The sequence below is a fragment of the Stegastes partitus genome, unplaced genomic scaffold (assembly GCF_000690725.1).
Source record: "Stegastes partitus isolate 25-593 unplaced genomic scaffold, Stegastes_partitus-1.0.2 Scaffold39, whole genome shotgun sequence".
NCBI lineage: Eukaryota > Metazoa > Chordata > Actinopteri > Pomacentridae > Stegastes > Stegastes partitus.
The window spans coordinates 962,086-989,267 of NW_007577770.1; the positions used below are offsets into that span (position 1 = coordinate 962,086).

Sequence of the window (27,182 nt, forward strand, 5' to 3'; positions counted from 1 at the left end):
TCCTGTCTGGCCCTGGTTTGACGCACAGATGCGTAAAGTGTGTTAATGTCTTCCAAGAACACTTGCGTTGTTCGTTCAAACATTTCCGTGCTCACACTCTCTGAGGGAACTTCCTGTTTATGTCCAGTTGCGTCCCAGTGCATCCTGACTGAGGGTCCGTCTGGCCTCTGAGCTCGGACCCCTAACCCTGGAGGAGCAGGGGGTGGGGTCAGCCGGGAGAAAATGCGGTGCTCCACCCTCACCACCCTGCTGACGGGGGTCACGCTGTACCTGGTGATGGGGGCGCTTGTTTTCCTCACCCTGGAGACTCCTGGGGAGAGCCTGGCACACAAAAACCTGCTTCAGACTCAAGAAGACTTCCTCAGTAACAACTCCTGTGTCACTGAGTCGGACTTCGACACACTTGTGAAGGTATTTCTGGACCCACTAAGCAAACTCTCATTACAGAATCTCATCAAACATGAAAGGGTATATAAAAACACACTCTTTATATGCACTCCACATAGAAGTATACAGTATTGATCATTCTGATTTCCCTTTTCAGAAAACATGAATTTTATTTTAAAACACTGAGCTCCTGGACAAACATGCATTTATTATACAATATGTAACTTTGATATAGTGTGTAGGTTAGGAATGCAGTAATCACAGTAAATCTGTTGAATATACAAGTGCAAATATTTCTGACACTAATTACTAAATATTTAGAAATAGCTTGTGTCTGTGTTGGGTACACAACAATTGAAATACACGTAATCTGCAAGTACGTAAAGCAGCATTATCAATCAAGCCAGATTCACTTCAGTAAATCAGCTGATTTATGTAAAATTCCATTACGAAAAGGAGACTCAACGACCTCTTTGCCTGCAACATTGTTTAGGTGTGTGGTTTGTATCAAAGTAACATCCACATTAATGCCAGGACCAAATGTTAACCAGCAGAACATTGAGTTACAACAACACGATCGGTGTTATTTACGTCACCTGTCAGTGGTTTTAATGTTGTGTCTGGCTGGTGTATCTCTCCAGGTACAATTAATCTGCTGTAACAGTGTTTTCTAAAGGGTTCCTGCACTGTTCACATCAGTTCTCTGTACACACCAGCTTTACCGCATTTTGATGTCTGGACATTAGTACTTGTGCAAAATGTGGCTTTTTAATTACAACACTTTGACCTATGACTATAGCCTCACAATAAGTATCATTTTCTAATTTCTCTCTCTTTGAAAGTCACCTGCATGACATAACTAAAAGCACTAATAAACAAGAGGGTCAGACAGCATGGTTGAATAACTTTAAAGAGTAGTTTTTCCATATGGAGGCAGTTATGTGACTGAGACCAACCAGTGGTGTAATGTAACTAAGTTCAGTTGTAAACAAAAGCTTCCATACACTTGTAAAGACCATGTATATCATGGCAGTCTTTGGTTTGCAATGAGTCATATGACTCGTAATTTTCCATGGTGTCTTTGTCAAGAAACAACAACAACATCTTAGATAAACTGTAGATCCTCTGGAAAAAAAAAGACAAATTCTGCTGGTTTATTCATTACATGCTCTATACAAGTGTGTGGAAAATTTCTGCCACTGGTAGTTCTCTATATTTAAGAGGCAACCATTATACTTTCTACACCGCTTCATCTGTTGTTAGCAGTTCCTTTTCAAGACATTACACACATCAGACTTACATAATATGACACAGTATTAAAGATTAAAGCTGTATTATTATTTATTTTTTTTACCTTAAGATGTCCTACAAAAAGCATGTCTAGTCGAGGACCTTAGTCAGGTTTAAGACAAGAAGATTCCCCAAGAGATTTAATTGCATTTAAATTGCTTGAATTCCAAAGAATGCCAGAAAATGTAAAATATTTCTCAAAAAATTATAGTGAGAGATTCGAGAAATCTCAAAAGTATCCATCTGAAACCAGACCCATCAGAAGTATGTTTCTCTTTGATTGATGCAGCAGTATTCGCAGCCTTATAATGTCATATATATTATATCACGACATAACCAGTATTTTTATTTTTTTTTCGATACATAAAGTACATTTTACTTATGACACTCTATTTCCAAATTTTCAATGCCCTCATTTCAGACTTTAATGATATTTTATGACATGGTATATCTTGTACACTCATTTTTGGTACTAATGACACCGAAAAAACTGAAATTACTTATATTGGACTTGATTACAAGCACAGTCCTGCAACAGCTTTTACATTATCTGTTAAATATGTGCTGCTCTGTAAGCAATACAATATACATAGATATTGTGATAAACAACATAGAAATACAAATAAATTAAGCTAAACTGAGGTTGTGAGCAGGTTCGTGTTGAAGGATGGATCTTCCAGTTAAATTCCGTCCCACACCTGCAGGGACTGGTGTCTGCAGTCAAGGCAGGCCTGGATGTGAGCAACCTTCCTTCCAACTTGACCACCCGCTGGGACATGGCCTCTGCCATCTTCTTCTGTGGTACCATCATCACCACCATCGGTAGGTGGAGCTGCAGGGACACTTTCTCTCAAGTGAAGACCTCTGCTGACTAAATTGTATTCCTGATGTGTAGATAAAAATTTTCACTCGGAGCTGCTGCAATGTCCAAAATATCCGAGTTTAATCCTAATCATTCTGTCCTCTTTACAACCAAATCTGTAGTCTGTGAAAACCTTTTACCTGCTTGACTGTTAATTGAATAATCGATCAATTATCATGTAATTGTTTACCTCAGCAAAAATAAACATGAATCTACTTAAAATCTATTTAGATTTGTGTTCTGAGAAACTGGAGACTGGAGGTGAAGTGATGTTTTAAAACAACATCGCTAATGTGGAAGCAAAAATTATCTCATTGGTGCCCAAAAAATTAGACAGTTAACTTCTAACTTTAAAATGTGAAAAAGTTGGATCTGTATAAACAGAAGAGAACAAAATGATGATTACATAATTTTTTTGTTAGAAGTTTTCATCCCTATTGCTTGTTTTTTCTTCAAAGCTTTATCTTCTGTTCACCGTTTCATGTATGTTTTTAGGCATCTAAATCTGTGTGTAGTGACTCATATTTGTGTATGTGCCTGTGTGAACAGGTGACTCCATTACTGTCCTCATGTTAATCCATCTATAATGAAAGTTACTGATACAGAAATGTTCACAATCTGTTGGGTCACAGTCTGTGAATGTTGTAACAAAAGCTATTATCTCTGATATTTAAAACTTCTTAATAAAGCGAGCTTATCTGAACAGCCGTATGTGTTTTTTATTTTTTTATTTTTTTTAAACAGGCTTCGGCAACCTGTCTCCTCGGACCTGGTACGGCCAGCTGTTCTGTGTGTGCTACGCCCTGGTTGGCATCCCCATGTTTGGCATACTGCTGGCTGGAGTTGGTGACCACATGGGCACAGTGCTGCGAAGAGCAGTGGCCAAGATTGAGACCCTCTTCCTGGTGAGAATGGTCTGTCCTGCCCAGGAAGAAACCTCTGTTGGATTTACACCCAACTGAGTCACAGCTTTAAACCTCAGAGGCCTCTGGTCATTGTAAATAAATAGGTTCTGTGTGAGGTTCTGGTGAGGGGCCAGGGGCCCTCCTACCTGGATGTGACCCATTGCTGTTATATAAATACATATTCTTCATATGAAGGAAGTCAGTTTTTTAGTCTAATTCAGCCTTGCCCTTTTGAAGGAAGGAATCATATCTTGCTACAAAATCAAACAGCTTAGAGCAGCTGCTGCCTCTATACAAAAAAAAAGTTGTCTCTGCATGCCCTACATGCTCCTATTCAGCAAACTATTGCAGTGTATATGTAAGCACAGAAGGCCGTAGAGAAGCAAGCGGATATAAACACTCTCTGAGTTCAGGTTGCATTAAAGCACAGAAGCCGACATGAAAACACAGTAAACCCCCCCCAGTCCTCGTTTATTGGTTTCCAGCATCTCTGAATGTCCCTCAGCATTACAGTTTCTACAATTGTGAGAACATCAAAAGAGACAGTCAAAGCTCATGGTAACGTCAGCTACATTAGCCATGCAACATGCTGACACTAAGGATTTCCCTATTGTTGCGGTGACATTGCCATCAGTGGAGTTGGCAGATGCAGCTCTAGAAAATAAACAAACTCAAAATCTCAACCAGTATGTAAAGATGAGGGGGGTTTGAGCATTGGTATTAGTTAACGTCTTCATATTCCCGCAGCTTTTATTTTCCTCCTCTCTAGTTTTTCAGACACACAAAACACAATGAAAATGGATTTTCGCTGTATGGGACCTTTAAAGTCTGTGTTGCAGTGGAGATCTGCTGAATGAACATAGCTGTTCTCAGCACTGCAGCCGCTGCACAGGAGCCTTCTTAGGGCTACCATGGGATTTGTAGCTGAGGAATTTGCTTAGTTAATTTTAATATCTGAAATTTTTCTGACAGTCTGGATACCTGAGTGGCCAACTTAAAAGTCGCAGATGTAATTTCCTGTTTTTAGAGCTTTAAACCTGCCGTGCATAACTATTTTCCCCCACTTGTGGCAGTGAGAACTGTTGCATAACTATTGTTAGTCCTTTATTCTGTATCTGCATATGCTGCTGTCTTTCTCTTAGAAACGTAAAGTCAGGCCCACAACGGTGCGTGTGATCTCAGCAGTTCTCTCCATCCTGATTGGCTGTCTGATCTTTCTCGCCGTGCCGACAGTTGTGTTTCATCAGGTGGAGGACTGGTCGTTCCTGGAGTCGCTCTACTTTGTGGTCATCACTCTCACCACTGTTGGCTTCGGAGACTACGTACCAGGTACTGACACACACAAACACTAGGGCAGCAGGCATGTCTTATGTGGGGTCCAAACCCACTCATGATTAACAGGAAAATCTAAGTTTTGATGCACAAAATTCTGTTTCTTTTACAGACTTCTTCTCCTTATAAAATGTAGTGCAAGTTTGTCGCTAATAACTGAACATTCTTTGTTCACACCCTGTGATGAGAATAAATGTGTAACTGATGATGCTTTTTGTAAGCTGTGTTCACATTATAGTGAATGTCCTTGTGCTGCTTTACTTAGTGCACCAAGCAACCCGTTGTTATTGCTGATTTGAATAGGTACTGCAAGAATCACAATCAGTTAATGATAGTACATTTTGAATTCCAACAGTCTAAGATGAACACATGACAAATTTGGACTTTTGACTTGCTACGATGCCCCATTCCTACTTTGATGTAAGATTGTTGCAGCCTACCACATATGCCCAAAATCACAGGTGAATTCACTACTCAGTTATCATTGATTCATTTTAAAAGTAAGAACACTCCCACATTTGCTGTTTCTAGTTTCTCAAATGTGAGTAGTTGCTGCTTGTCTTTGTTGTTCTCATTATAAGGTAAATATATTTGAGTTGTGATCAGGCAAAACAAACAGTTCGAAACAGTTTGATCACTCTGGGCTCCATGAAATGGGATGACTATCATTTCATACATTACATATCTGATCTGAAAGTAATCTGCAGATTAATCGATAATAAAAATGATCGTTTCACCACTGTGCACAATAATGGAAAAGACTTAAACCTGGAGTGCAGGACTTCTACCTATTAATGAACCTCTGCTCTATTCAAGCTCCGACTAAACAAGTTCATCATGCTGATTAAACCTACCTGCACCAGGTAGACTCCTCTGTATTTCACAGTTTCCTGGAGTTTCAGATCTGGTGTCTGTGGCCACATTCACCTGCTGGTGCACCTGTACTAAAGCATTAACTAGCAATGAATAGTTTGTCAGAGCTGAAGAGGTTAGCAACCACAGAGACGATGTTACAGAATCTAGCAAGATGATGGAGCTTTTGGAGGAAAAACCTAAAGAGGATGTGAGAAAAGCTCAGAGAGAAAGTTATGTATAAAAGAAAGCCACGGAAAGTGAATTTAGTGTTGACAGTAATTACTCTGACTGCCAGAAGGGGGAGACAGAAGTGCTGTACTGCAGGTTTAAGCAACAGCAGTTTGACTGCAATATTGTGAACATGTCGAAAGGTGTCTTTAGAAAAATGATTGGGAGTCACTGGTCCAGTGGACAGAGAAAAGCCTCGTCTGCAGTCTTCTTCCATCTGTTTAACTGATTGAGAAAAGAGGTGATTTTCTCTAACTTATGCTACCTTGCATCTTCTCTCCTCGTGTTACCTGAAAGTCTACCCCCTGTGCCGTCATGAAAGACCTTTCGGTCCCTTAAATTAACCTTGACGAGATGAGGGGTGAGGAGGCTCCTGGAGGAGCTTAGAGTGAGGAAACACAGGTATATCCTTGCACCTCTTCCTTACATCTCCTCTCACATCCTCATTGAAAGGAGCTGAGATGTGAGGAAGAGGAGCAAGTGAGGGAAGAGAGGAAACAAGTTAGCAAAATAAGAAGCACTAATGGTGTCCCAACCAGGTCCAGGACTGTCTTCTGTGAGGTGGCAACAGAAGGGAGAATGCTGTCTCTGTGATAATCTGGATCATCACATGCCATCAGAACCATTTTTAAGTTCACTTTATCTGTGTCCAGGTGGCAGAATCTTCAAGCCTCTGGTGTTGTTGTGGATAGTGTTTGGTCTTGCCTACTTTGCCTCCATTCTCACCATGATAGGAAACTGGCTGAGGGTGCTGTCTAAGAGGACCCGTGCTGAGGTGAGATATTTACTGTGCTGGACAGCAGGAATGTAAACCAAGAAAGGAAGAGTTGAACTTAATCTTGTCTCTCATCTCTGTTGGAAATGTTTCCCTCTCAGATGGAGGAGTTGAGGGCGCACGCTACAGATTGGACACAGAACATGGACTTCCGGATCCCAAACCCTCTGGAATTCAACGACCCTTTCCTCCTGCAGCGCCGGCGCTGGAAACGCAGTGAGCGTCGCCGCATTCGTCGGGGAGCCCAGGGCACTCTGGGATACCTGGTTCGAGGGGGATCTGAAAATGGACACCTGCCGAACCGCTGGGCTGGCCTCTCCAGCTCCATGACCCAGCTGGAGGCCCATTCGTCTCTAGAGAGGGCGGTGGTGGCTAAGTCAAAGCCACGGGGGAGCGCTGCTGGAGGGATAACAAGCCAGAGAGCGGCGCTGGGACAGAGGACTGAGCCTGCTGTGGGTCTTCAGAGGCCGGGCAGGTCGTTTCCTCACATGCTGGCCCGCTCATTCTCCGTCCCGGTGGCTCGCTCAACCTTAGAGCTGGACTCAGCAGGTGTACCCATGCAGGAAGGATCGCTCACTGGATCTGAGTCTCCGTTTGACTCCAGGTCAGACGACTCCTCAGTCTCCTCATCCTTCTTGGCACTCCAAAGGTTCCAGCCCAGCCACACTGTCAGCAGCATGGAGGAGGGCGGAGCGAGAGCTCTCGTCATGACCACCGCACAACAGAAAGACAAACCAATTCCTGCAGAGAACTGTGAATCTGTAGTAAACAATAGCCACAAACATGCACCTGCCCCTAGTTTTCCTTCCCATTCCTCCCGTCTTGCCCCCTCCCACCATCCAATCCTCCCTCCATCCCCTCACGTCTGCACTGCCTCCTCAGCAGGCTGCCAGCTGCTGGACTTCTTTGGAGAGAACCTGGCGTACATCGACGAGTCCTCAGACACCCTGAGTGACCGCGCCCAGTCGACAACAAGTGAAGAGAGGAGGAGGCGGATACGAAAGCCCAAGAAGAGGAGCATGAGGAGGCAGCTGTCACACAGGTGGAGCCCCCTGCAGGTGAGGAGGCCCCACACTGACATGTCACCACCATCCAACCCCCCACCGCCACCTCCAGACTCTTCTCTTTCAGACCTGCCCCAGTCAGGGAACCAGATAGATTCAGTTTCTGCACTCTGACAACCACCATACTCACAGCATGGTGCCTAAGTCCAGATTTGGCAAAGCATAAAGGCCAATTATTGCTTCCACGTCCATATGTGCGGACTGATATGGACTTTGAAAGTGGATGCACACGGAGTTCTACTTATGCTACAACAAGTATGCATCGATGGTTTCACTGCTTCTCATATCGAACACAGAAAAATCCACAGAACGCCTGTGGATGTTTCTGAAAGCTGTGACTTTGTGCTTTTTACAGGATATAGCAGCTATTTGCAGACTGGACAACAGCACCATGTCAATGTGATAATTCCTGGGTGTAGACAGTGCGTCGGTGGACAAAGCACAAGATTTCTGGAGAATTTAGAGCTTTCTATTGTGTTTGGGCTCTGTTGATGGAGAGCATATAGAAATCAAAGAGCCACCAAAGTCCAGCCATGACTACTTGCTTAAATTACAACTCTTCTAATTATCTAAAGCATTTGTTTTATGCAGAATTTGTTTTCCTGGTGTATGTGCAGACATCCCGCTTGCAGTGCAGACAGTCTGTGGGATCATATATTTTGAGCCACACGCGGACATCTGCAGAGGAGTCTGTTTATACCCTCCCAAACTTAGATGGATGACATAATGTACATCACACATACCCTTGCAGACCCACAAACACGAAAAGTATGAATACGCCTGAACAGTCCACATTAAAGCTGTTGGTTTATAGCAGTTTGAAGATACATACTTCAAGCAAATCTCACCATCATGAAGGTGGCTGATGTACTGGGATGTTTTAGTATTTATGATTAGCCTCACTAAATTATTTTAGAAATGTTGCTTTGTTCCTCTGCGGTCACAGCTAAGATGGCCTGACTTTACCAGTCACCGCTAGCGTGACTAAAACGACATCTGAAGGTTGTTCCTACATTGTTCTCAACACAAGACTTACAAATAAATCCGATGAAAGAGACTAATCTAACTTTCAAAGAGGGAATCATGTTAGACTTAAAAATGGGTCACACCTGGTTTAGATAGTTGATGACAAGTGTCAGGAGGGAATGAGTCACATCATTATCTAAATGTCATTACACATATTTATCTACTTTGTTGATCTTGTTTTCACCTGCTGAGCTCAGTCGATTCTTGACAGACGTACTCAACACTAAACCTCAGATTTAAGCTGACTTTGTGAGGCTAACTTTTGGGGACTGACAATGAGCTTCAAAGTCCGAACAGGGTATCCTGCAGCAACACTCGTCAACCACTTCCGCTAACTTAAAGAAAAAGTAAACACTTTCATGAAATACGACATTAAAAGGGAGAAAGAAAGGGGAAAGACAGCAGGGGACATATTTAATATCATAAATAACATATATTTAAAGTGTCTTGAAGTCATCCTGTACTAACTAAAACTGATCACAAGACTCTACACGTCAGGATCTGGGTGGCTTACCACCTTGGCTAAAAAAAGATTCCTGAGGGAAAAACCCTACAATGGGTGGAGAGCCGAACCACAACAACAGGACATTGGTTTCAAAGCACGGCAGGGCCATTATTCACCGTCACACTAGTGACAGTCCTACATGTAATGCTGTCATACAGGTCCAGACTGCTGAAAACCAACATGACTCAAGTCAACGAAGGGATAAACGAAGGTGACTAATTCTTCAAGAGCTTCTTTGATCTGCTGGTTTGTGAAACTGCTCTTGAATATTTTCAAGGCATAAAAAGGGTTAAAAAAAATCAGTCAGATCTTTGTGCACTCACCTCAGTTATAAAAAGATATAAAGCTGTTAAAACAAAGTTATTTGTAAGTTTGTGGTTTGAACCAACTGTACTATCAAGTGTCCTTAAGTCACTGCTGGCAGGATTCTGCTTGTGGCCACTTCTCCTCTTGGCTGATACAGTTTATTATTTTTTAAGACTCCTTTGCTACATAAATAACTGCAGGTTTTTCTGCTTGTGTACACACCTTTAATGTGCTGCCTATCCTCAGTTTAACCCTGTTGAATGCGTCATCATTTCTTAAAGTGACCCATTAAAATGATGATTATCAGGCCTCTCAACACACACACACACACTCACACACACACACACACACACACACACACAGAGTTATTTGACATTAACATGAACTCCTTTTGCGGTATTTTGTTTTTATATAATTGTGATGATTGTCTTAAATGGTCCATGTGGACCTTTTGACTCCTCCGAAGGCTGTGTGTGGAGGAGTGTTTTTACATGTTTACAGTCTTGTTAGGTCATGCACAGTTGTTGCACACTCGGACACACACTGATGCAAGACATATTCCAGCAAATAGTTTCACGCTTTCTACTGATCAACAGACGGCAGTAACATGTTAAGAAACACAGTAATGTGGCAACAGAGGCAGTGAAAACGACTGCATCATGGCTATAATTAATGCAGGTTTCAAACTATAAGAAGATGCAAATGTATGATGAGGATGTGTTTTGGTGGCTAACAGTGAAGAAGAAAACTCCACAAGGCACCTTTAAACTGTGCAAAGCCTGCAGTACCAATTCTGAGATGCTGAGTGATATAAAACCTTTTTTTATGCGTTGGAAGGGTTTTGACTCAGGGTCAATAATCATACTGTAATTCATTTTTGAGGACAAGTTTGTCTCTCAAGATAATACAAAAAGTTAAGTACAACTTGTGAATCACAGGGGAACAGTTTCAGAAAACAAAAACAGAGGTTTTTACTGAAACAAAGTTTTTTTGTAAAGGTTAGCGGTGACTTACATGTTTACAAATCCCATCAGACGAGCACTGGCATATGCACGCACCTAAATAATCAAGCTAAAAGTCAGCATTCATTTTTGGTTTCCTCAGACACCTCCTCCACCTCATATTATGGTCTTTGTTGCTCTTTTAACTCTCTCATGTGATCTGAGGGCTGTACTACGAAGCAAGATTAGTGGGTTAAGGAGGTATGTTGAGCCTAAAGTCAGAGTTTTCAGTGTCGCAAAGGTTGATTTGTTTTAACCTGCTACATCACCATGGTAACGGATACTGCACAGCTGAAGAAAGTGGTCCAGAGAAGGTTCTGTTCGCAGTCTGTGTGACAGATACAGATTCTCAGCTGAGGGAGTATGATACATCTGCAAACCTGTAGAGCTGTACGTTACTAATCCCACTAAACGAAGCCATGCAGTTACAGTCACACAAACTGTATGCGTTATGTTGCCATGGGAACTTAAACACTTTCATTTAGTTATGCAGAAAATGCATAAATATGTTTTTATGCTTAGTCCTGACTTGTTTTGCACAGAACACCGTTTAGAACGCAGATTAAAAAAAAATATTAGTCTATTGGTATTTAAGACCGACAATATTTGATCAATAACAATTTTACTTTGACTAGACCAAGTGAATTAAACAGATCCTTCATTATGGGACAGTGTCAGACCTAAACGCACTTCTTCAATGTTTAAAAGAAAAAAAGTGGAACGTTTAAGAACTCTATAGATCAGCTGTTAGAAATAAGCAGCTGAATAAATATATTAATTTCCACCATTAGCTGTTTCCTGTGAGCATCCCTCTCTTGTGTTGTTTACAGTAACAACATTTTTTACTGTAAGGTTATATTTTATTCAAAGCTCTTCATTATACCAACCCGTTCCTCTTGACTGAAGTAGGCAGCACACGATTGGTTCACATTGTGTGTAAGAAAAGACGAATGACGCATCATAGGCCGCGTTATATGTGATCGCACACAGAGTTTGAAGAAGAAAACCTGGTTAACAAATAAAGTTGATAACCACTGTTGTGACATCCAATATCTCCTACTGCATTTTAGGTTGAGCTGAGCCAGCAAATGCAAAGAAAGCCTGGTTTTGCCAAACTTGCTTCATTGTACAGCTCTCAGGTCCGAAGACCTGGGACTGGCTGATGTGTCCAGTCACCAGCTAGATTTCATAAAGCCTAAAACTAGAGCCTAAACAAAGTGCAGAAGTCTAGTTTCCTCGATGCGATGCCTAAATTACAGTTTGCTGAAAGGTGATCCATCCCCAGCTTTTTAATTACTTGTCAATGAACCCCAGAAAAAAAAGTAAAGTTTCATTTATAGTACAAACTAAATAAAATGTGTTATAGTGTATTTGATTCACTGTAGAGACAAGACCTGAACCCTGAAAGTCCTGAATGAACTCGGTTCTTGGTAGATAAACAGTCAGTTCCTGCTTACTCAGAACCAGGGACTACTACACGAGGATATCGTGGCATTCTGCCCTCCACCAGGGCCAAAATAAGTAACTGACTGAATCCACACTCAGATTCAGGCTCCCACATATTTTGTCACTTGTTGACAGAAGGCTGGAAGCAGAAGTAGATGCCTCATAGTGTGCTGACTTTGACCCATCAGCAATATTTTCATTGAAAGGCCTGACTGACCTATGAAGGATGTTTTTACAGTTTCTCTGTTTGTTTTAATTTGTCTTCATGTGCAATAAAAAGGTTGAGATATGATCAGTTTCAAAATAAACCTGTGGCCTCAAACTCTCATTTAAATTTCAGATGTACACAACAGACTGATGATATAGGGGAACCGTTGGAGAAGTGGAACCTGCTCAAATTAACAGTGCATTTATCTACAAAAAAACAGCATCCTAAACTTTTGCAGTCACAAATTTCTGAGAGTTAGAGATCTGTTTGCTTGCATAAAACAACTTTGTTTAGATTTACAAAGATAGCCACTTAAATTTAACAGTTTGAATGTAAACCCACACATAATCTAACAAACAATCTAAATAACAGCCATATCCTAAATGTAAATCTACATGCGGCAGCCTACCGAGGTTCTTGGCACATAATATTTGGCCTGATTCACCACTATGTGTTAAACAATAAAAATGTACATAAACAAAGGCAAACTTAAAAAAAACAGTCACATTAATATATATATATATATATACACAACAAACATTCAACTAACAAGTATTTGTGTGCAACATTTCAACTACATTGTGTGCCATATAACAGAATAAATGAGAGAACTGTTGCGTTAAAGGCTTATCAATTTAAATGTGAATAACTACATTTTTAAAGAATCTATTTTATTTTTTTAAATTTACAACCTAAAGTTTTCATGGTTCTCACTGAAAAGAACAATAAAGAACAAAATGAAACTAATGATTATATCAGTGAGCTACATGTTGTGAAGGTAGATTAAAGTTTAGTGATTAGGATACACATTTGGTAAAGTTTTACAAGGATAAAACATTTTAAAAAATTGCTTAATGTCACTTTAAATTGTCTAGACGTGTAACTTGACATGCTTTAGACTGCTTGTTTTAGTAGTTTTCTTTTTGTTTGTTTGTTAATTGTGGCTAATTGAGTTATTAATTTGAGCATGTTTCACCACCAGATTGATCAAACTGTCAATAACCAAATGTCACTCTCTACCTCAGAGTGAGTTGGCCTTCAGGGCAGGAAAACCCAGAAATGACGCCCTCATCTGTTTAAAGAGAGAACAGCCAGGCCTCTGTGGGTTTGGCCTCCCAGCTGTTTTGTCCCAGCGGGCCTCAAATACAGCTCTGGTCTCCAAGTTTGACTGCTTGAAGAATATGGCTTCAATAATGCTGAGGCCACAGATCGGTATCATCTGTTTACTCCTGTGTCTCGTTGCCACTCTGCTGCTTGTATAACTTTATATTTTCTGTTTATGGTGTCCTGTTGCCCCGAGAGCTGTATTTTAACTTAACTGCCAGAAAAAATAGGAATGACTTCAGTCTAAAGCCTCGTCAGAACCTGTACTGTGAGCCCAATCCTTAAGGTGCATGTGAGAGAGAGAGAGAGAGAGAGAGTGGCTTTGTGTTATTCTTAAGAACGTTTTACAGCCTTTATCAAAGGCTCTCTTACATTTTTGGTCAGTATGGGAAGGGTGGGCGAGCGTGTCAAGAACCAGAGCCATGAATCATGACATATTCTGCTATATGGAGGCTGAACAAGCTGGATAAATGTATGTATATGCATGGGTGTGCTCTGGATGCCCTGAGGGTCTGCACACACACTTCAAGGTCAAAGGCACAGACATGGTTTATGAAGAGAGAAGTGTGTGTGTGGGAGCTGGGGGTCGATATCCACAGCAGACGTCCCTCCCAAGGACAGAGGGACCCAGTGTGAGCCGGAGCAAGGCGCGCTACTGTGGGATAAGTACAGGTTGGATATAGCAAGGGGTAGTTAAGTGGAAAAGACTAACAGATGCTGGGGCTAGTTTACTCAGGGGGGAGGGAGGCCTGACACCCCAACACACACACACACACACACACACACACACAGTGGGGCCGAGTTCTCACTGCGGCTTAGAAAAACAATTTTACTGCTCAGCTGCAGAACAGTTTGTATCTCTTTCAGCTATTTTAACAACAGAAGCAGTTTGAATACAAACTTGATTCTTCAGTAAAGACAGACGTATCACGAAATTCAACTTTGGAAAATTGAAGGTTTGATTCATTAAAATCATTTTAAAAAACATACTCTGTGTAGCAGCATCCAGCCATGCAGACATTTTAGTTTTTCTTTGGCCTTGGTTTTCAAATAGAGATTTCTGTCCAATACTCAGTAGCTCTCACTTCTCAGCAGAAGTTTGTTTGTGCTGCTCACAGCTTTGATAAATGACATTTAAACACGGTTAACAGCCTGTAGCCATGCTAGCTGCACACTGCGGTCGTGCTAGCATGCACATGCTAAACAGGTGAATGTTCTACAATTTTAGTTAACCAGCAAATGAAAAAAGAAAAACATTTTCTAACACTTACAATTGTTGCTTGCAAGCTAACATTTTCTAATGCTAACAAATGTTGCTATTATTAAAATGCTGTATAAATGCTATTATTTGCTAAAACACAAAAAAGTTGCCCACATGCTAATACTTGCAAACTGACACTAACAATTGCTAGCATGCTAACATTTGCTAACAAATGTTGCTAACATTTGTTAACTAAAATGGAGGACACGGCAGATTCAAATTTCCTAATTTGCACGCAACAAAGTACAGTGGAAGCTCATGAGAAAGGTGTTTAGGAATAAAGTGAAAGTTGTTTGTGGATCACCAAAGTCATCACAATTCTTCCTGATGCAAACATGTTAACAATTTTCTCTTCCACCACTGGTTGACCTTGCGCTCTGAGCAGAGCTATAGCTATCACTGACAATACTAATGTGTAATATCGGTGATATTTCTGGGAAGCTGTGGTGGATTTCATGAAATAAGAAGCATTTACATTCTATATTGGCAACACATGTTTGACTTTTAAACATGGATTCTAGTGTTTTAGTCTCCATACTATGGTTTTATAGATGGTTGATTAACTGTGTTGCAGAAGGAAAATTAATTGCGGGGGTAATGGGGTAAATATGCCCCATAGCTTTCCCAGCAGTGCAGCTTCAACTCCATTCTTTACAACACTCCCAGCTCTGTCTGCAGCACATGTAGCAGAGTATGTATCACAGCTGAGCAGACAGTCGTGCGGAGTCAAGTGGTGTCTTCATCTTAAGCAGATAACAATTTCATAAAAATACATTAATGGAAAATTAAAACACAATGACCATATCATTTTCCATACCTCTAGTATATGTAGAGAATGTTAACACATAATCCACTTTGACATTTTTTTACTCCCTAAAAATCTATATTGGCCCCAGATCTCTAGTATTGTTCAGGCTCTAGTCCAGATATCTAAAAACCTGGACAATGTAGCATGAAATCAGCAGGGCCAAATCGCAAAAATGTGTTTTTGCGATTTAAGTCCATTAATCTACTCTGCAGATTCACTTAGACCAGCAGTTGCATAAAGTGTTGACCAGAATAATGTTTGAGGTATCCAGTTACACAATTTTACTGCCAGCCGATTCAAAACGAATATTTCCTGTGGCCACGGTATAACTGCAGTGACTGCATGAAAACCACTGACTGGCTTAATACATCTAAAACTGGATGTTGTTGTGACAACCTTGTATTTGTCGGGACTGAACTGCTTCCTATTCAACTAAAACTTTATTGTCAACCAGATTTTCAAAACACACACCCAAAATATAAAACAAAATAAAAAAAATTCCACATCTCACTTTTAGCAGGGTCACAGAGCGAACATCTGCTGCAGACGTTTTTTTTATAGACAATCACAATAAAAATTTACAATAAAAGCTGAGGAATAATGTCTGTACTATCACGCATGACCTCACCAGCTGCACACACACACAAACACGCACATACACGAACACACACACCCAGTCGCTCTCTGTCTCCCTCTCACACACAAACCACTGGCATACCAGAGAGCCTATATTTAAAATGAGCCCTGGGGATGTTTTTTATTTTCAGCATTTAGACATTCTATCAAAAGTGGTCAATGTGGACACTTGGGTGTAGAGAGAGAGACTGAGTGAATCAGTGGGGCTGATGGTAAACATAGGTATGACAAAATATAATCACAGCACAGGATCAGCAATGAGTCAACAGCTTTTTACAATAAGATAATGAATGCACATTCAGAAAACGAGCACGAGAGTGTGATTATGGAATGTTTGAGCCAGACCCAAATAGTTACAAATTTGCTAAGGCTGCAAAATACCACCTTCCAAACTTGCAGCCATTCCAAATACAGCCCTATCATCCATCCCACGTCTCATTTTCAAAGCCTCTCTTTTCTCCCTCTCTCCTCCCACCACAAATCCCAGAACCTCGAGCAGCAGAGAGAGAGAGAGAGAGACAGAGGAGATGAGGGGAGCATTTAAATCTAGCGTTCCGTGAGTGGTCGGGTTGGTGTCTGGAAATCTTTCACATCCTGTTTACGCCGGGCAGATTTCAGCCGGGGACCGCAGAGAGCTGGCACAGCCTCTGCCTGGACACAGCTCCTCTCTCTCTTTTCTATCTGTTCCCTGCTTCCTCTGCCTAAAGATCTCAGTCTGCAGCCTTTTCCACACCGCCTCCTTCCTATCAACACCTTCAAACCTAAAGCAAACAGTCTGGCGCACTCCGCTGCCCACGGCCGCAGGAATACGACAGAGGCAGCATCAAAATCCTGATAAAAAGAATCCTTTTTCTGTAGCAGGCGCGCCAAACGTGGCCAAATTACACAAGACCGCCTTTTAATTTCAATATCCAAGTACAGGTTTAATAGAGCTATGTCGTCTTATTTACAGTGTCCTATATCAAACGGAAAGTTCCAGAGAGTGAAGAAGGTGTCATGCCTGCGAAAACTGGGAGCAAAATCCTGATATTTGAGTCAGGTAGCGTAAAAAAATAACATCTCAAAAGTCTGCCAAAGGTGATCAACGAGCGAAGCTTAATGAACAGAGGATCCGTCGGTCCTCCTCAATTTATTCCCCCCTGAGAGAAGCAGTTTGTAGCTTTGGTCCTGTCATCATTCTCTTCCTCTCTGCCTCCCTCACTGCTCCGTCTGAACTTGCCTCCCTCAGCGGCACTTGCAGGATTTGACGACCATGTTGGAGAGCTGCTCAACACGTGGTGTGCGGCCTATGAAGTACATGATGGTGAGGGGCTCCAGGTCCTGAGGAACGCAGCAGGGCGAGGCGGAGGCTTCAGGGTTCAGCTTGTTGTACAGCGGCAGGATCTGACCAGGGAACAGAAATGACAAGGAGTTAAAGTCATGAAAATATAGATTCTTAATGTTATAGTTTCTTATAGTTTAATAATGAATAATAAGGTCATGCATGAACACAGTTTTTTTCTAAGTAGTCTTCAGGTATTTTATCGGCAGCTGTCACATAATAGTTGAACATTTTCTGAAACAGGGCACGAGATAAGATAAGATGATTGATACCTTTTTTGCATCCGTATAGTAAATGTGAGGCTATAGCCAGTGGTGGAAAGTAACTAAGTACATTTAATCGAATAGAGTGATTAAGTCCTGCTGTTTTCTCCTTCTGCATTTCAGAGGGACGTACTGTAGTTTCCACTTCACTACATTTATCTGACAGCTTTAGCTACTTTTCAGATGAAGATTTTACACAGTGGATAATAACTGTCAACAGGTTTTTAAATACAACACGCTGTTAATATGAAACTAGTGGTTTCCAACCCTTGTGGCTTCTGCCGTCTTACATAAAGCACTGTGAAGTCTGGGTCGTACTTCAGCTGCATATATTATCAGCTCCACGTAATATTGATTTTTTTTCCCCTCAACTCAAATGGTTTAATTTCAATAAATGTTCCAATATCTTACCATCAAAAGTCCAAAAATTAAAAACAGATTTGCATGTTAGAACTTTGTTTTTCTTCTTTCCTCTCATATTCATCATTTGACAACCCCTCAGATTCATCTTCAGTGAAAAAACATTCTGTATAAAGTACTTCAGACGAGCTACAGCAGTGACATCCTTCTGACACACTGATGTTTCAACAATATTTTAGTAGGATTTTACATCCAGGACTTTTGTCTGTAATAGAGTATTTTTACATCCCTGTACTGGTTGTTTTACTTAAGTAAAAGATCTGAATACATCTTCCACCACTTGCAGCCACTAATTGTTGCATAACATAAAGACTGGCTCTGTCCGTAACAATATTGGCCAAAGCTCAGTAATTAAAATTTGTATCTTACTTGATTCATAAAAGTAAAAAAGTTTTTACTGTGATTACTTGTTGGACACGTAACTTTTCAAAGTCTTCATTGGCTCCCTGATTTCTTCACCTTGATGAAGATTTCAGGCTCATCTGTGTCTAGTGTCTGTGCTACGCTAAGCCTCATGAGATGAGAAATATGAAAGTAGTATTGATCTTCTTATCCAACTCTGTCTAACTGAATTTGTTTAATAGACTGTATTAAACAAATAAATGTTTCATACATTTAGAATGTGTTTGTTTAATAAAATATGATCAGATTACATCCACATGTTCCAAATGAGAGAGAGTTGAACTCTTCATGAATAATACATAGGAAGGTTTTGTATAAACTCTGAATTCTGACTGGTGCATATTTAGATGTATATATTTCGTTTTCTGGGGCTTTTAGATGAAGGTTATATGAGTTGGCATCATATCCTATAACCTCTGTCTGTCAATATGTCTACTTATTTCTCTTTCAAGTACAGCAAAAGCTGCCAAACTCTGAAATTGAAGCCATATTTTGACAGCAGAACAAAATTACAGCAAACTTTAATGTCAAATATAAGTGGATATCCTCCATGTCTATATTAGAGCAAACAGACAAAGTGAAAAAGTAAAGTGAAGCTGTAGGTCCAGCTGTAAGCTGAACGAGATAAACACGCTGTGTTGCATAAACCTATATGTTCTGTAACAGGCTTCTGTGAGGTGGCAGCCCATTTATGGCACTGGGGTTAACCAATCTTAGCTAACCGCGGTGTTTAGTTGCCACAAACAATGCACTTTAAGCTCATTTAAGGGAAGCGCCACCCGCATTTCAAACTTTCTGTGCATTAAAAATCAGGCTGAAAGTTGATTGGAGTTTGGTCCAAACCAGAGTGTTTTACCAGAAAGTCTGAGCGGCTACTTGGATTTTTCTGACAATCACAGATGTTTTCTGTTTATGTAATCTGGCTGTGTCTGCACTGAGAAGTCTGTCACTGTTTCCATTGGACTTATTCAGCACAAAAGGTCATGAATCTTCAGATTGGAGCAAAAATATAATTTGGAAAAAAGAACACATTTGTCTTTGCTTGACCTCACCAGAGAGGGTAGTATAATTTATTAGTCTGGGTTGTGGTCTGATGGGCTTTGAAAAGATGTAGGAAGTCACAAAATGAGCTGCTAATATCAGGGAATTCGTATCTGGACTGAGTCACATGTTGGCCTGCGGTATTGCCTGAAATTTTTTGATATTAGTGTCAGCACACTGGTAAAACAATACTTTATTCTTTTAACAACCTGTCTTTAACATACAGTTCTCCAAAATCTTCCTCACTGTGGGCTCAATTTCACTGCAATATTATGACCTGCACCTCTATGGAAACAGCTCAACCATGGATAGAAACAGAGAAAACTCAGAAATGTCTTTTGTAAAATCATAAATCACAAAAAATTTGATTATTTTACAAAAATTTTAAAATCCTGGTATCCCTATTGTCAACATTTTTCAAGTGCTGACAGGTGCCGAAAAAAAGTGAAGCTACATGCTAGAGATATTTTACTATTTATATTTTTATGTAGTTTCCAAACTTGTCTTGACATCTGCTGCACAGCCTGCAGTTCAGCTGAAAAGTCCCAGAAGTTTGCCACGAGTGATGGTTCTTTTTTGTTTTTATGGCTCCTATAAATCATGTAATTTTGGAAGTTTTTATAGATAACATGTCTTTCAAACCCACTGGCAGGTTTTGGGGTTCAAAGGGTTAATATTCAGTAGCCATATGTCATCTTACAAAGGCAGGTGAACCCTGAAACTTACCATGTTGTAGTGGTTGTTGGCACTCCAGAGATATGGACAGTTGCCGGCACAGAAGTTGGCTTTGTAACCTTTTGGCTCATGGATCCACTTCCAGTTGAGGTCACGCCTGAAGTCGATGTAGAGCGAGCGCAGGCAACAACCCTGGTCTGAGCCACTGAGAAACACAAAGACAGACATATGCATTTCAACTCCCATCCTGCTCTTCAAGGTCTGTGGCAAGGACCCAAAGATGGGTCATGGGAAAATGACCACAGGTCACCGTTGAAGAACTAGCCATCACAAGGTAATGACTATGCAAGGCTGCCAGAGTTTTCCCCTGCAGCGTGAGGTAGTCTAAATAAAACACTGCATGCCTGTTGGCCTGTAGTCTAAACACAGGGTCAGAACTGTTAGTTTTGCCACACAATAGTCTGCAAAGAGGGTCAGAGGAAAAAAAAACGTGAAATTCAGCACCCACCGCAACTAGATTTTTGAATTATAAAACTACAATTCCTGCAGGAGCATCATTGCTGTCACTCAGTCACACAAAACCACACACAAGTGGCTGGTTGGTGGCCTACCGAGCACAGGTTGTGGTGTCTGTGGCCGCCGCCCTCTTCTTGCGGTTCTTCTTGGCCGGGTTGTCCACTCTGTCACTGGGCAGCAGCGTGAGTATGAGGTGTGGCGTCTTGGTGCTGAAGTCCGCCTGGCCTTTAACCTGACCGGGTTTTCTCATCTGTCGCAGCCGCTCATCATCCAAACCTACAAAAAGCAGTGTGACATTAGTACAGCGGTTCCCAGCCGGGGGCTCACTACACATAAGGGTCACAGGATGAACCTAAAGAGGTCACACACTGAGTACTACAAAAGAAAATATGAACAAAACTTACTCTGCTGCACAAATTCTGTTAATTTCTCTTGTATTTTTCTCTCTTGTTATTGCGCGATATGGGATACTTGTCCCTCCTTATCCTCAGAAAAACTACTCAAATGAAACAACAACCTGCAAAGTGAAGTGCTCACAACTATATACTTGCAACCTGTGACCAGCATTTGTGAGGAGACATAACTTAATTTTAAAGGGCCACCAACAGTGGTTCATACTGAATATGAACTACCACATTTTTCTGCGGTCATTCACATTCAGTATTAACCACAAATTCTGTTCATAATTGCTGCTGTTCCAGCTTTGAATTTCAATCTGCATGACTGTGTTTTTCTGAGAAGGCAGAAGGCAGTTGGTTCTACACATTTCCAGCACTGCTGAACAAATACAGCAGTATGAGGACAGAAATAATATGCGATACAGATGTTTCCTCAACCAGGAATGATGGTCTGACTGTTTGTCTGACTTCATGGTTTTTCTGGCTCTTTCTGGCCTACAGGAGCACAAGAGCTCAAAACAAGCCCCCGCTTGTCTTACATCAGTATCACAAGTTGAATTTGTTTCCACGTGTGAAAAAACTTCAACTTGGCTCAGCTGCGAGTAAATCCTGAGGAAAGTGCCATAATTTGGGGGCCTAAGTGAAGCAACACAGACAGTCTGGTATTCAATAGTATCACAGTGTGTGGAAGAACAGGTTCTCCATTATTCGACTCTACGATAGTGTGCAAGTAATTCATGAATCATTTTGAAGGCGCCTTACACAACACTTTCTATTTATGTTCACGTTTTGTGACCTGCAGGTTCGTTGCAGTGGCAATAAATCTTCCTCTCTGTTAAGTTTGCCTTTTTCACCTCTGTGGCCACTGGAATAAAACTGGAGTTTGGCTTCAGTGTTTTAGTGCATCAAATCTCTGGCACACTGACTGTCCTGATTATTTATTAATGTGCTGCGGTTAGCTCAACAGCTTATTTTCACGTGCAGCTCCAATGTGACTAATATTGCATGCTGAACAGCCCTCTACAAACAACCACCATCTGCATACTAGAGTTGATCAAAAAGTTAAGACTGTGACTAGATAAAAAAAAAAAAAACATACATAAAGGTGGCTGCCATCCATGTTGCTACAACGCTTCTGTTACACTTGTAACGTTCACTGGCAGTCCTGTCATGTAAATACTTCAAGTACCATCTATGACATGTCCTGAATCTTCAACTTGAATTTCATTTTGGGAAAGTCACAGGGAGCCAAATGTGTGAAAACTGTTTTTTCTTCTCCTGATGGTAGCCAGAAACCCTCCTCTTTTCACCAGTTATGATCTTTGACTTGAAGGTTGGATCAACTCGGCTGCTGACTGACACAAAATGTGACATTTTCTTATCTGCTCAAGTTTTCTGTGCTTGAAGAAATCACAAACCTACCAATGGTCGCACAAATGTGTGTAGCAAAGGTCCTGCTGTTGATGAGGCGGTCTTACTTGTCACCCTGACTCATGGTAGTTACTGTTTCCACATGTTGCACGCTCATGACCACGTTGTGCTCTGTGCACATGCACTAGAAAACATCTTGGAGTTTTTTGATCAACCTTCGTAAAGTGGCTACAGCTCTGAAGACACACATTATTCATTATAATCAGGCTGAATCTTAATCTAGGTCTTTACTGGCATGTCGATCACATCAAGCAGTCTCTCTGGAACAGGAGGCATTTAGTAGCATCCACCCTGCACACAAATGTCTGACTGGGCTATCACAAAGTGCAGTGAAAACAAAAGAGAGCAGCAACAAACCAGCAAACAAGGCCTCCAGCTCCTCACTCTTGTTGGGAACGATATTGTTGGTGGATGGGACAAAGGTGCAGCAGGGACAGTGGACACCCAGTTTTAGGCCAAGATTATTCTCTGCAGTAGGAAGAAGTAAAAAAAAGGGAAACATGAGGGAATAAACTACATAAACACTGGTGCATGCCATATATGAGAAATGGCTTGCTGGTGATGAGGCTGACCTGGATCTGATACCCAGTCCTTAATGGTTTCGGTGACCTCCACTGAGATCCAGGCTCCCTTGGCCCTTGGCTGAAGGGTGCGGGATTCAATGTAACGTTGAGTGGAGGTGCTTTCTTCATCTGGCTTTAGCAACTGACACAACAAACACAGGAGGACAGGACAGTGATGGAGTGGAGGAGGTTCAACTTCTCAGTTCCTACTTCAGAGCACACTTTTTTAAAAGTGAAATAATAAATGACATCTTAATCTGTCATCAGGCATATAAATTATGACGACCCCCTTTCCTACAACTAGTGTATACTGTAAGGTGTGAAGAATCTCCCTCGAGCCAAAACTGAAACTGTTCAATTTGTGAAGATTTAGTGTCATAATAATTGCTGGCCTGAAGCCCAAATTCTGGAAAATTCTTGATTTTTTTTATAAGAAGAGGAGACAAATGTGGTCTGACGGGATTTCAAAAAGTTTGGATTTAGTGTCACCTCCTGAAAAGTTTGGTTTATTTGGATGTAAAAGCTTAAAAAGACAGAACTCAAACTGTCTTGCTGACAATGATGGTTAGTTTGGTGGTTATGCTGCGTCAAAGTGATAAACAGTGATAAACAGATAGCTCTTGCTCTGTGTCAGCCTGGTGGTTACCTGATAGATCTCCACTCTCTGCTCCGAGGCCCGGGCCTGCGGGTTGGGAGCTCTGAAGATCCTGAACTCAGCCTTGACCAGGGTGCTGTTGGTCAGGTCGACACCGCTGACATCGAAGTGGACGACTCTGTAATGGGGGTTGGGCGCTACCGGCTGCACCACATCTGGATGGAAAAAAACACAGCGTGACGAATGCTCCAAAGATTTCTCATGACTGTAGACAGTGTTGTATTTATACTGTTTGTTAAAACAGCGCTGTGGGACTGATGCATTGTCTCGGACATAATTACTGCTGATGAGCGTCTTGGAACTAAATTATAGGTTTGGGCACAGAGACTAAATGTGTCAGGTCCTATGTTTAATATATGGGTGATTGTTGTGTCCATGGGTTTCACTGTATGAAACATCACCTACCACCTAGACAGTTATGTAATTACGTGCCATGTAGCATCCAGCATCATTAATCTTAAAATCTCCCAAATAAGGATAATCAACAAGTTTTGTTTTTTAATGCGACAGCTGCCTGCTGACAACTACAGCTGGCAGTCCAACTTTATTAAGCTGTAGTGCAGGACTCAGAGAACCAAGAGCCTTGCTCAAAGGTACATCTGCAGTCGTTTTTGTTTTTGTTTTTTTACAGTTCTACGATGGGCGGCAGCTCACCGCAGTGTCTCTTATTTAAACAGGAAATCACACAGGCAAACTTTGTATTTTATGACCATTTAGCCAAATTTTGTAATTATGGAAAATTCCAAGATAGTTTGACTTCAGTCAAGAGTTTTATTAAATTTCACCTCAGAGTTCACTTCACAGAAAAATATTGTACTTTTCTACTCAATTTACTGCAACTGCTGGCTTGGACTGGTAGCAGCCATAAGAAATACATAAATATCTAATATCTGGTCTACAACAGACTGTGATGTAGCTATAATTAAAAGTCTAAATTCATGTGTTTGGCAGCAACTTTAACTTCTCCTATGCACATCCATAACTGGAGGCTGGTGTATAAACAGATACAAAATAGTAATACACAGTTCTAAATATGTAAAATTCTAACTTTTGCTACAAGTTACATTGACAAATAGGTTATCGTAAATGAATAAACACTTAGAGTGCCAATCTATCTCCTTCATGTTAGATTCTTTAAAGTATTTATATAGAACTAACAAATGCTACAAATATAAGCACACCAGTACATTTCAACTGACTGGACTGCCCAAGCAGACACAGAGTAGTCACACATGGACCAGATACAACAATGAAGGGATGATTGTGTGTCAACCAGCAGCAGTTTATTCAGAAACCACTTCACTGGTTCAATGGCTCCACTGTGTTGCTGCTGATATTATTGTAGGGCAGGACCTTGCAAAAGAGTTTTTACATGTTGATACTTTTATTAAAGTGGGATTTAAAGACTTCTAGCACAGTGATGGAAGAAAATGATCTTCAGCCACTTTTTTCTAATAACAGAAGGAAAAGTTCATAGTGCAAAAGTTGACAGCTGCTGCCATTTTTAAATTAAGTTGCTCACATTTCGTTTTGTTATCATGAGGGCCAAATGAGCCGTTACAAAACGTGATCTGGATCAAGTGTAGCCCACAAGAACTCCCCTCTGAAGTGACCCCTGAGGACCGCGGTCCGCACATAGGAAACCCCTGTCACACAGCACACAACTCACTGGTGTCGGTGCGGGGGGGCTTCATGTCGATCCTTTGCACCTCTTTGGCGTAATAATCCTCCTCACTGCTTTCGCGCTCGCACGCCGATTCGCCCAGACGCGCACGCTCCTTGAGCAGCTCCCGCGTGCTGTTGTAGAGCAGCATGACCTCCGGCGGCACCGAACCGGGCACCGGGGCCTCGTCGTCGTCATCGTCGTCCGGCGGGCTGCGGATGCGCAGCTTGCTGAGGATCTGTCCGCGCACCGCCTCGATGCGCCGAGACTTCTGCGCGTCCAGGTTGATGGACTGGCACGTGTTGATCCCCTCCACCGGCAACACACCGGAGAACCGGAGCAGCAGCAGCAGCGAGAGGCGGGGGAGCCACATTGTCCGGGGAGGAGTGGGAGGGACGGAGATATTCCCCTTGAAGTGACCGATGGACTGTAACTAAAGCTGCGTCTCCAAAACCAAGCGCGAAAAAAATGTGTGCGTAAAAGGATTTAAAATGTAAAACTGAGCGTTAAACCAGAGCCTCGGAAAGTTAAATGGATATTTTCAAACCCCACTATCCAGTTCTAGTAAGTTATTTTGGTCAAAACCGCACTTCTTCTGCTATAAATTTATAACATTGTCATACATGCACCCGCCGAGTTTAACACCAGACACGAAACGACGCATTGTCACTTAGTCTTTACAGAATCTACATTTAAACTGCTAAATCTAAAAAATTACAAATGCAATGAAAAAAAAATCACTACTAGAAAAACCACACAACCACCAAACAGCACTGTCAAACCCTGAACTTTTGGAGACTGGAAATTTTGCTTCAGTTCCAGTCTGGTGCGCTGAAAGCTGTGGTGTGCCGTGCCGGTGCGTGCGCGCTCTCCGCGTGTAAAAGGTGAGAAAGATATTTAACGAAAACTTAAAATGTTATCCGTCTCCGTTTTCCGTCGTCCATCCTCAGATAACTGATCAGCTTTCAGGAGAAAAGAACCATCACAGGAGCTCAGCCCATGTCGCAAGTCCTCCAGAAACCAGAAACCTGAGCGGCTCATGTGAAGCAGCGCAGCTCCCGTACTTTCACCTCCGAAAGAGCCATCTGTGGAGCAAAAAACGGGCCCATATCCGCTTTCAGAAAATCTACTTACAGCTTAAAAAAAACCCAATGAGGTCCTCCCATTCCCCCGTATAGGTAAACAGAAAGCAGCCTGCACTAAAACGTAGGAAAAAAATGATGATTTATGTTGGAAAAACCATGGTGGGCCTGTTAATGCCCCTCATATAAACATCAAAACACGGAAAAAGTCAGACGACATAAAAAGACATGACGCAGAAAACATATGAAAGAAGTCCTTGTGCAGTGAATTTCAAAAAACAGGAACCTTTACAGTGAATTACAGATCCCTGGTTTAAAAGAGCTGCAGCCTGATGTGCGCTGGGCTGAAAGCTCTGCTGAAAACACCGAGACCTGCTGCATGATGTGACTCCATTATTGTGCGGCTCCTCTGTGAGACGCACAGAGCTCCAGACAGAGAGAGTCTGCAGGAGGGAGGGAGGGAGGAGGTGGAGAGGTGGTGGTGGTGGTGGGGCGGGATGCCACCAGAGTGCAGGGAGTGGGTGATCTTCCTCTCACCAGAGGCTCACACACATAGCTGCGCATTTTGCAATTATTTCCCCCACAAAAATGCTCGCACCGCCCTCCATCCGCAGGTAAACATCTCCCGATGGGCTTATAGCAGCCAGCGGCAGGTTAGCTTAGCTTAGCCTAGCACAAACACTGAAAACAGTTGGTGACAGCTAGCCTGCTGCCTACCACTCCTGTAGAACTTTAAAAAAAAAACACTTTATA

At 41.7% G+C, this 27,182-nt stretch overlaps 2 protein-coding genes across 2 annotated transcripts; one reads left to right on the forward strand and one right to left on the reverse strand.

The window, feature by feature from the left end:
- Positions 1-222: 222 nt before the first annotated feature.
- kcnk4a (potassium channel, subfamily K, member 4a) lies at positions 223-7,812 on the forward strand. The gene is made up of 6 exons (XM_008304412.1): positions 223-411; positions 2,382-2,499; positions 3,284-3,444; positions 4,587-4,773; positions 6,513-6,634; positions 6,736-7,812. Exons 1-6 carry the CDS (start codon positions 223-225, stop codon positions 7,810-7,812), a joined length of 1,854 nt encoding a protein of 617 aa, XP_008302634.1.
- An 8,058-nt stretch (positions 7,813-15,870) lies between these two features.
- tgfb5 (transforming growth factor, beta 5) lies at positions 15,871-26,803 on the reverse strand. The gene is made up of 7 exons (XM_008304246.1): positions 25,354-26,803; positions 23,676-23,839; positions 23,039-23,171; positions 22,824-22,934; positions 20,733-20,913; positions 20,173-20,326; positions 15,871-17,382 (listed from the first exon to the last, which is right to left on the reverse strand). Exons 1-7 carry the CDS (start codon positions 25,718-25,720, stop codon positions 17,224-17,226), a joined length of 1,269 nt encoding a protein of 422 aa, XP_008302468.1. The 5' UTR covers positions 25,721-26,803; the 3' UTR covers positions 15,871-17,223.
- Between the last annotated feature and the right edge of the window lie 379 nt (positions 26,804-27,182).

Bases quoted from the DNA above. Each gene is read 5' to 3' on its own strand.
- kcnk4a (XM_008304412.1), top strand. From the start codon at position 223: ATGCGGTGCTCCACCCTCACCACCCTGCTGACGGGGGTCACGCTGTAC. The intron at 2,500-3,283 runs GTAGGTGGAGCT...TTTTTTAAACAG, and splicing joins TACCATCATCACCACCATCG to GCTTCGGCAACCTGTCTCCT. The intron at 6,635-6,735 runs GTGAGATATTTA...TTTCCCTCTCAG, and splicing joins CTAAGAGGACCCGTGCTGAG to ATGGAGGAGTTGAGGGCGCA.
- tgfb5 (XM_008304246.1), bottom strand. From the start codon at position 25,720: ATGTGGCTCCCCCGCCTCTCGCTGCTGCTGCTGCTCCGGTTCTCCGGT. The intron at 23,172-23,675 runs GTAACCACCAGG...TTGTTGTGTCAG, and splicing joins AGAGAGTGGAGATCTATCAG to TTGCTAAAGCCAGATGAAGA. The intron at 17,383-20,172 runs GTAAGTTTCAGG...TTCCCTGGTCAG, and splicing joins CCAACAACCACTACAACATG to ATCCTGCCGCTGTACAACAA.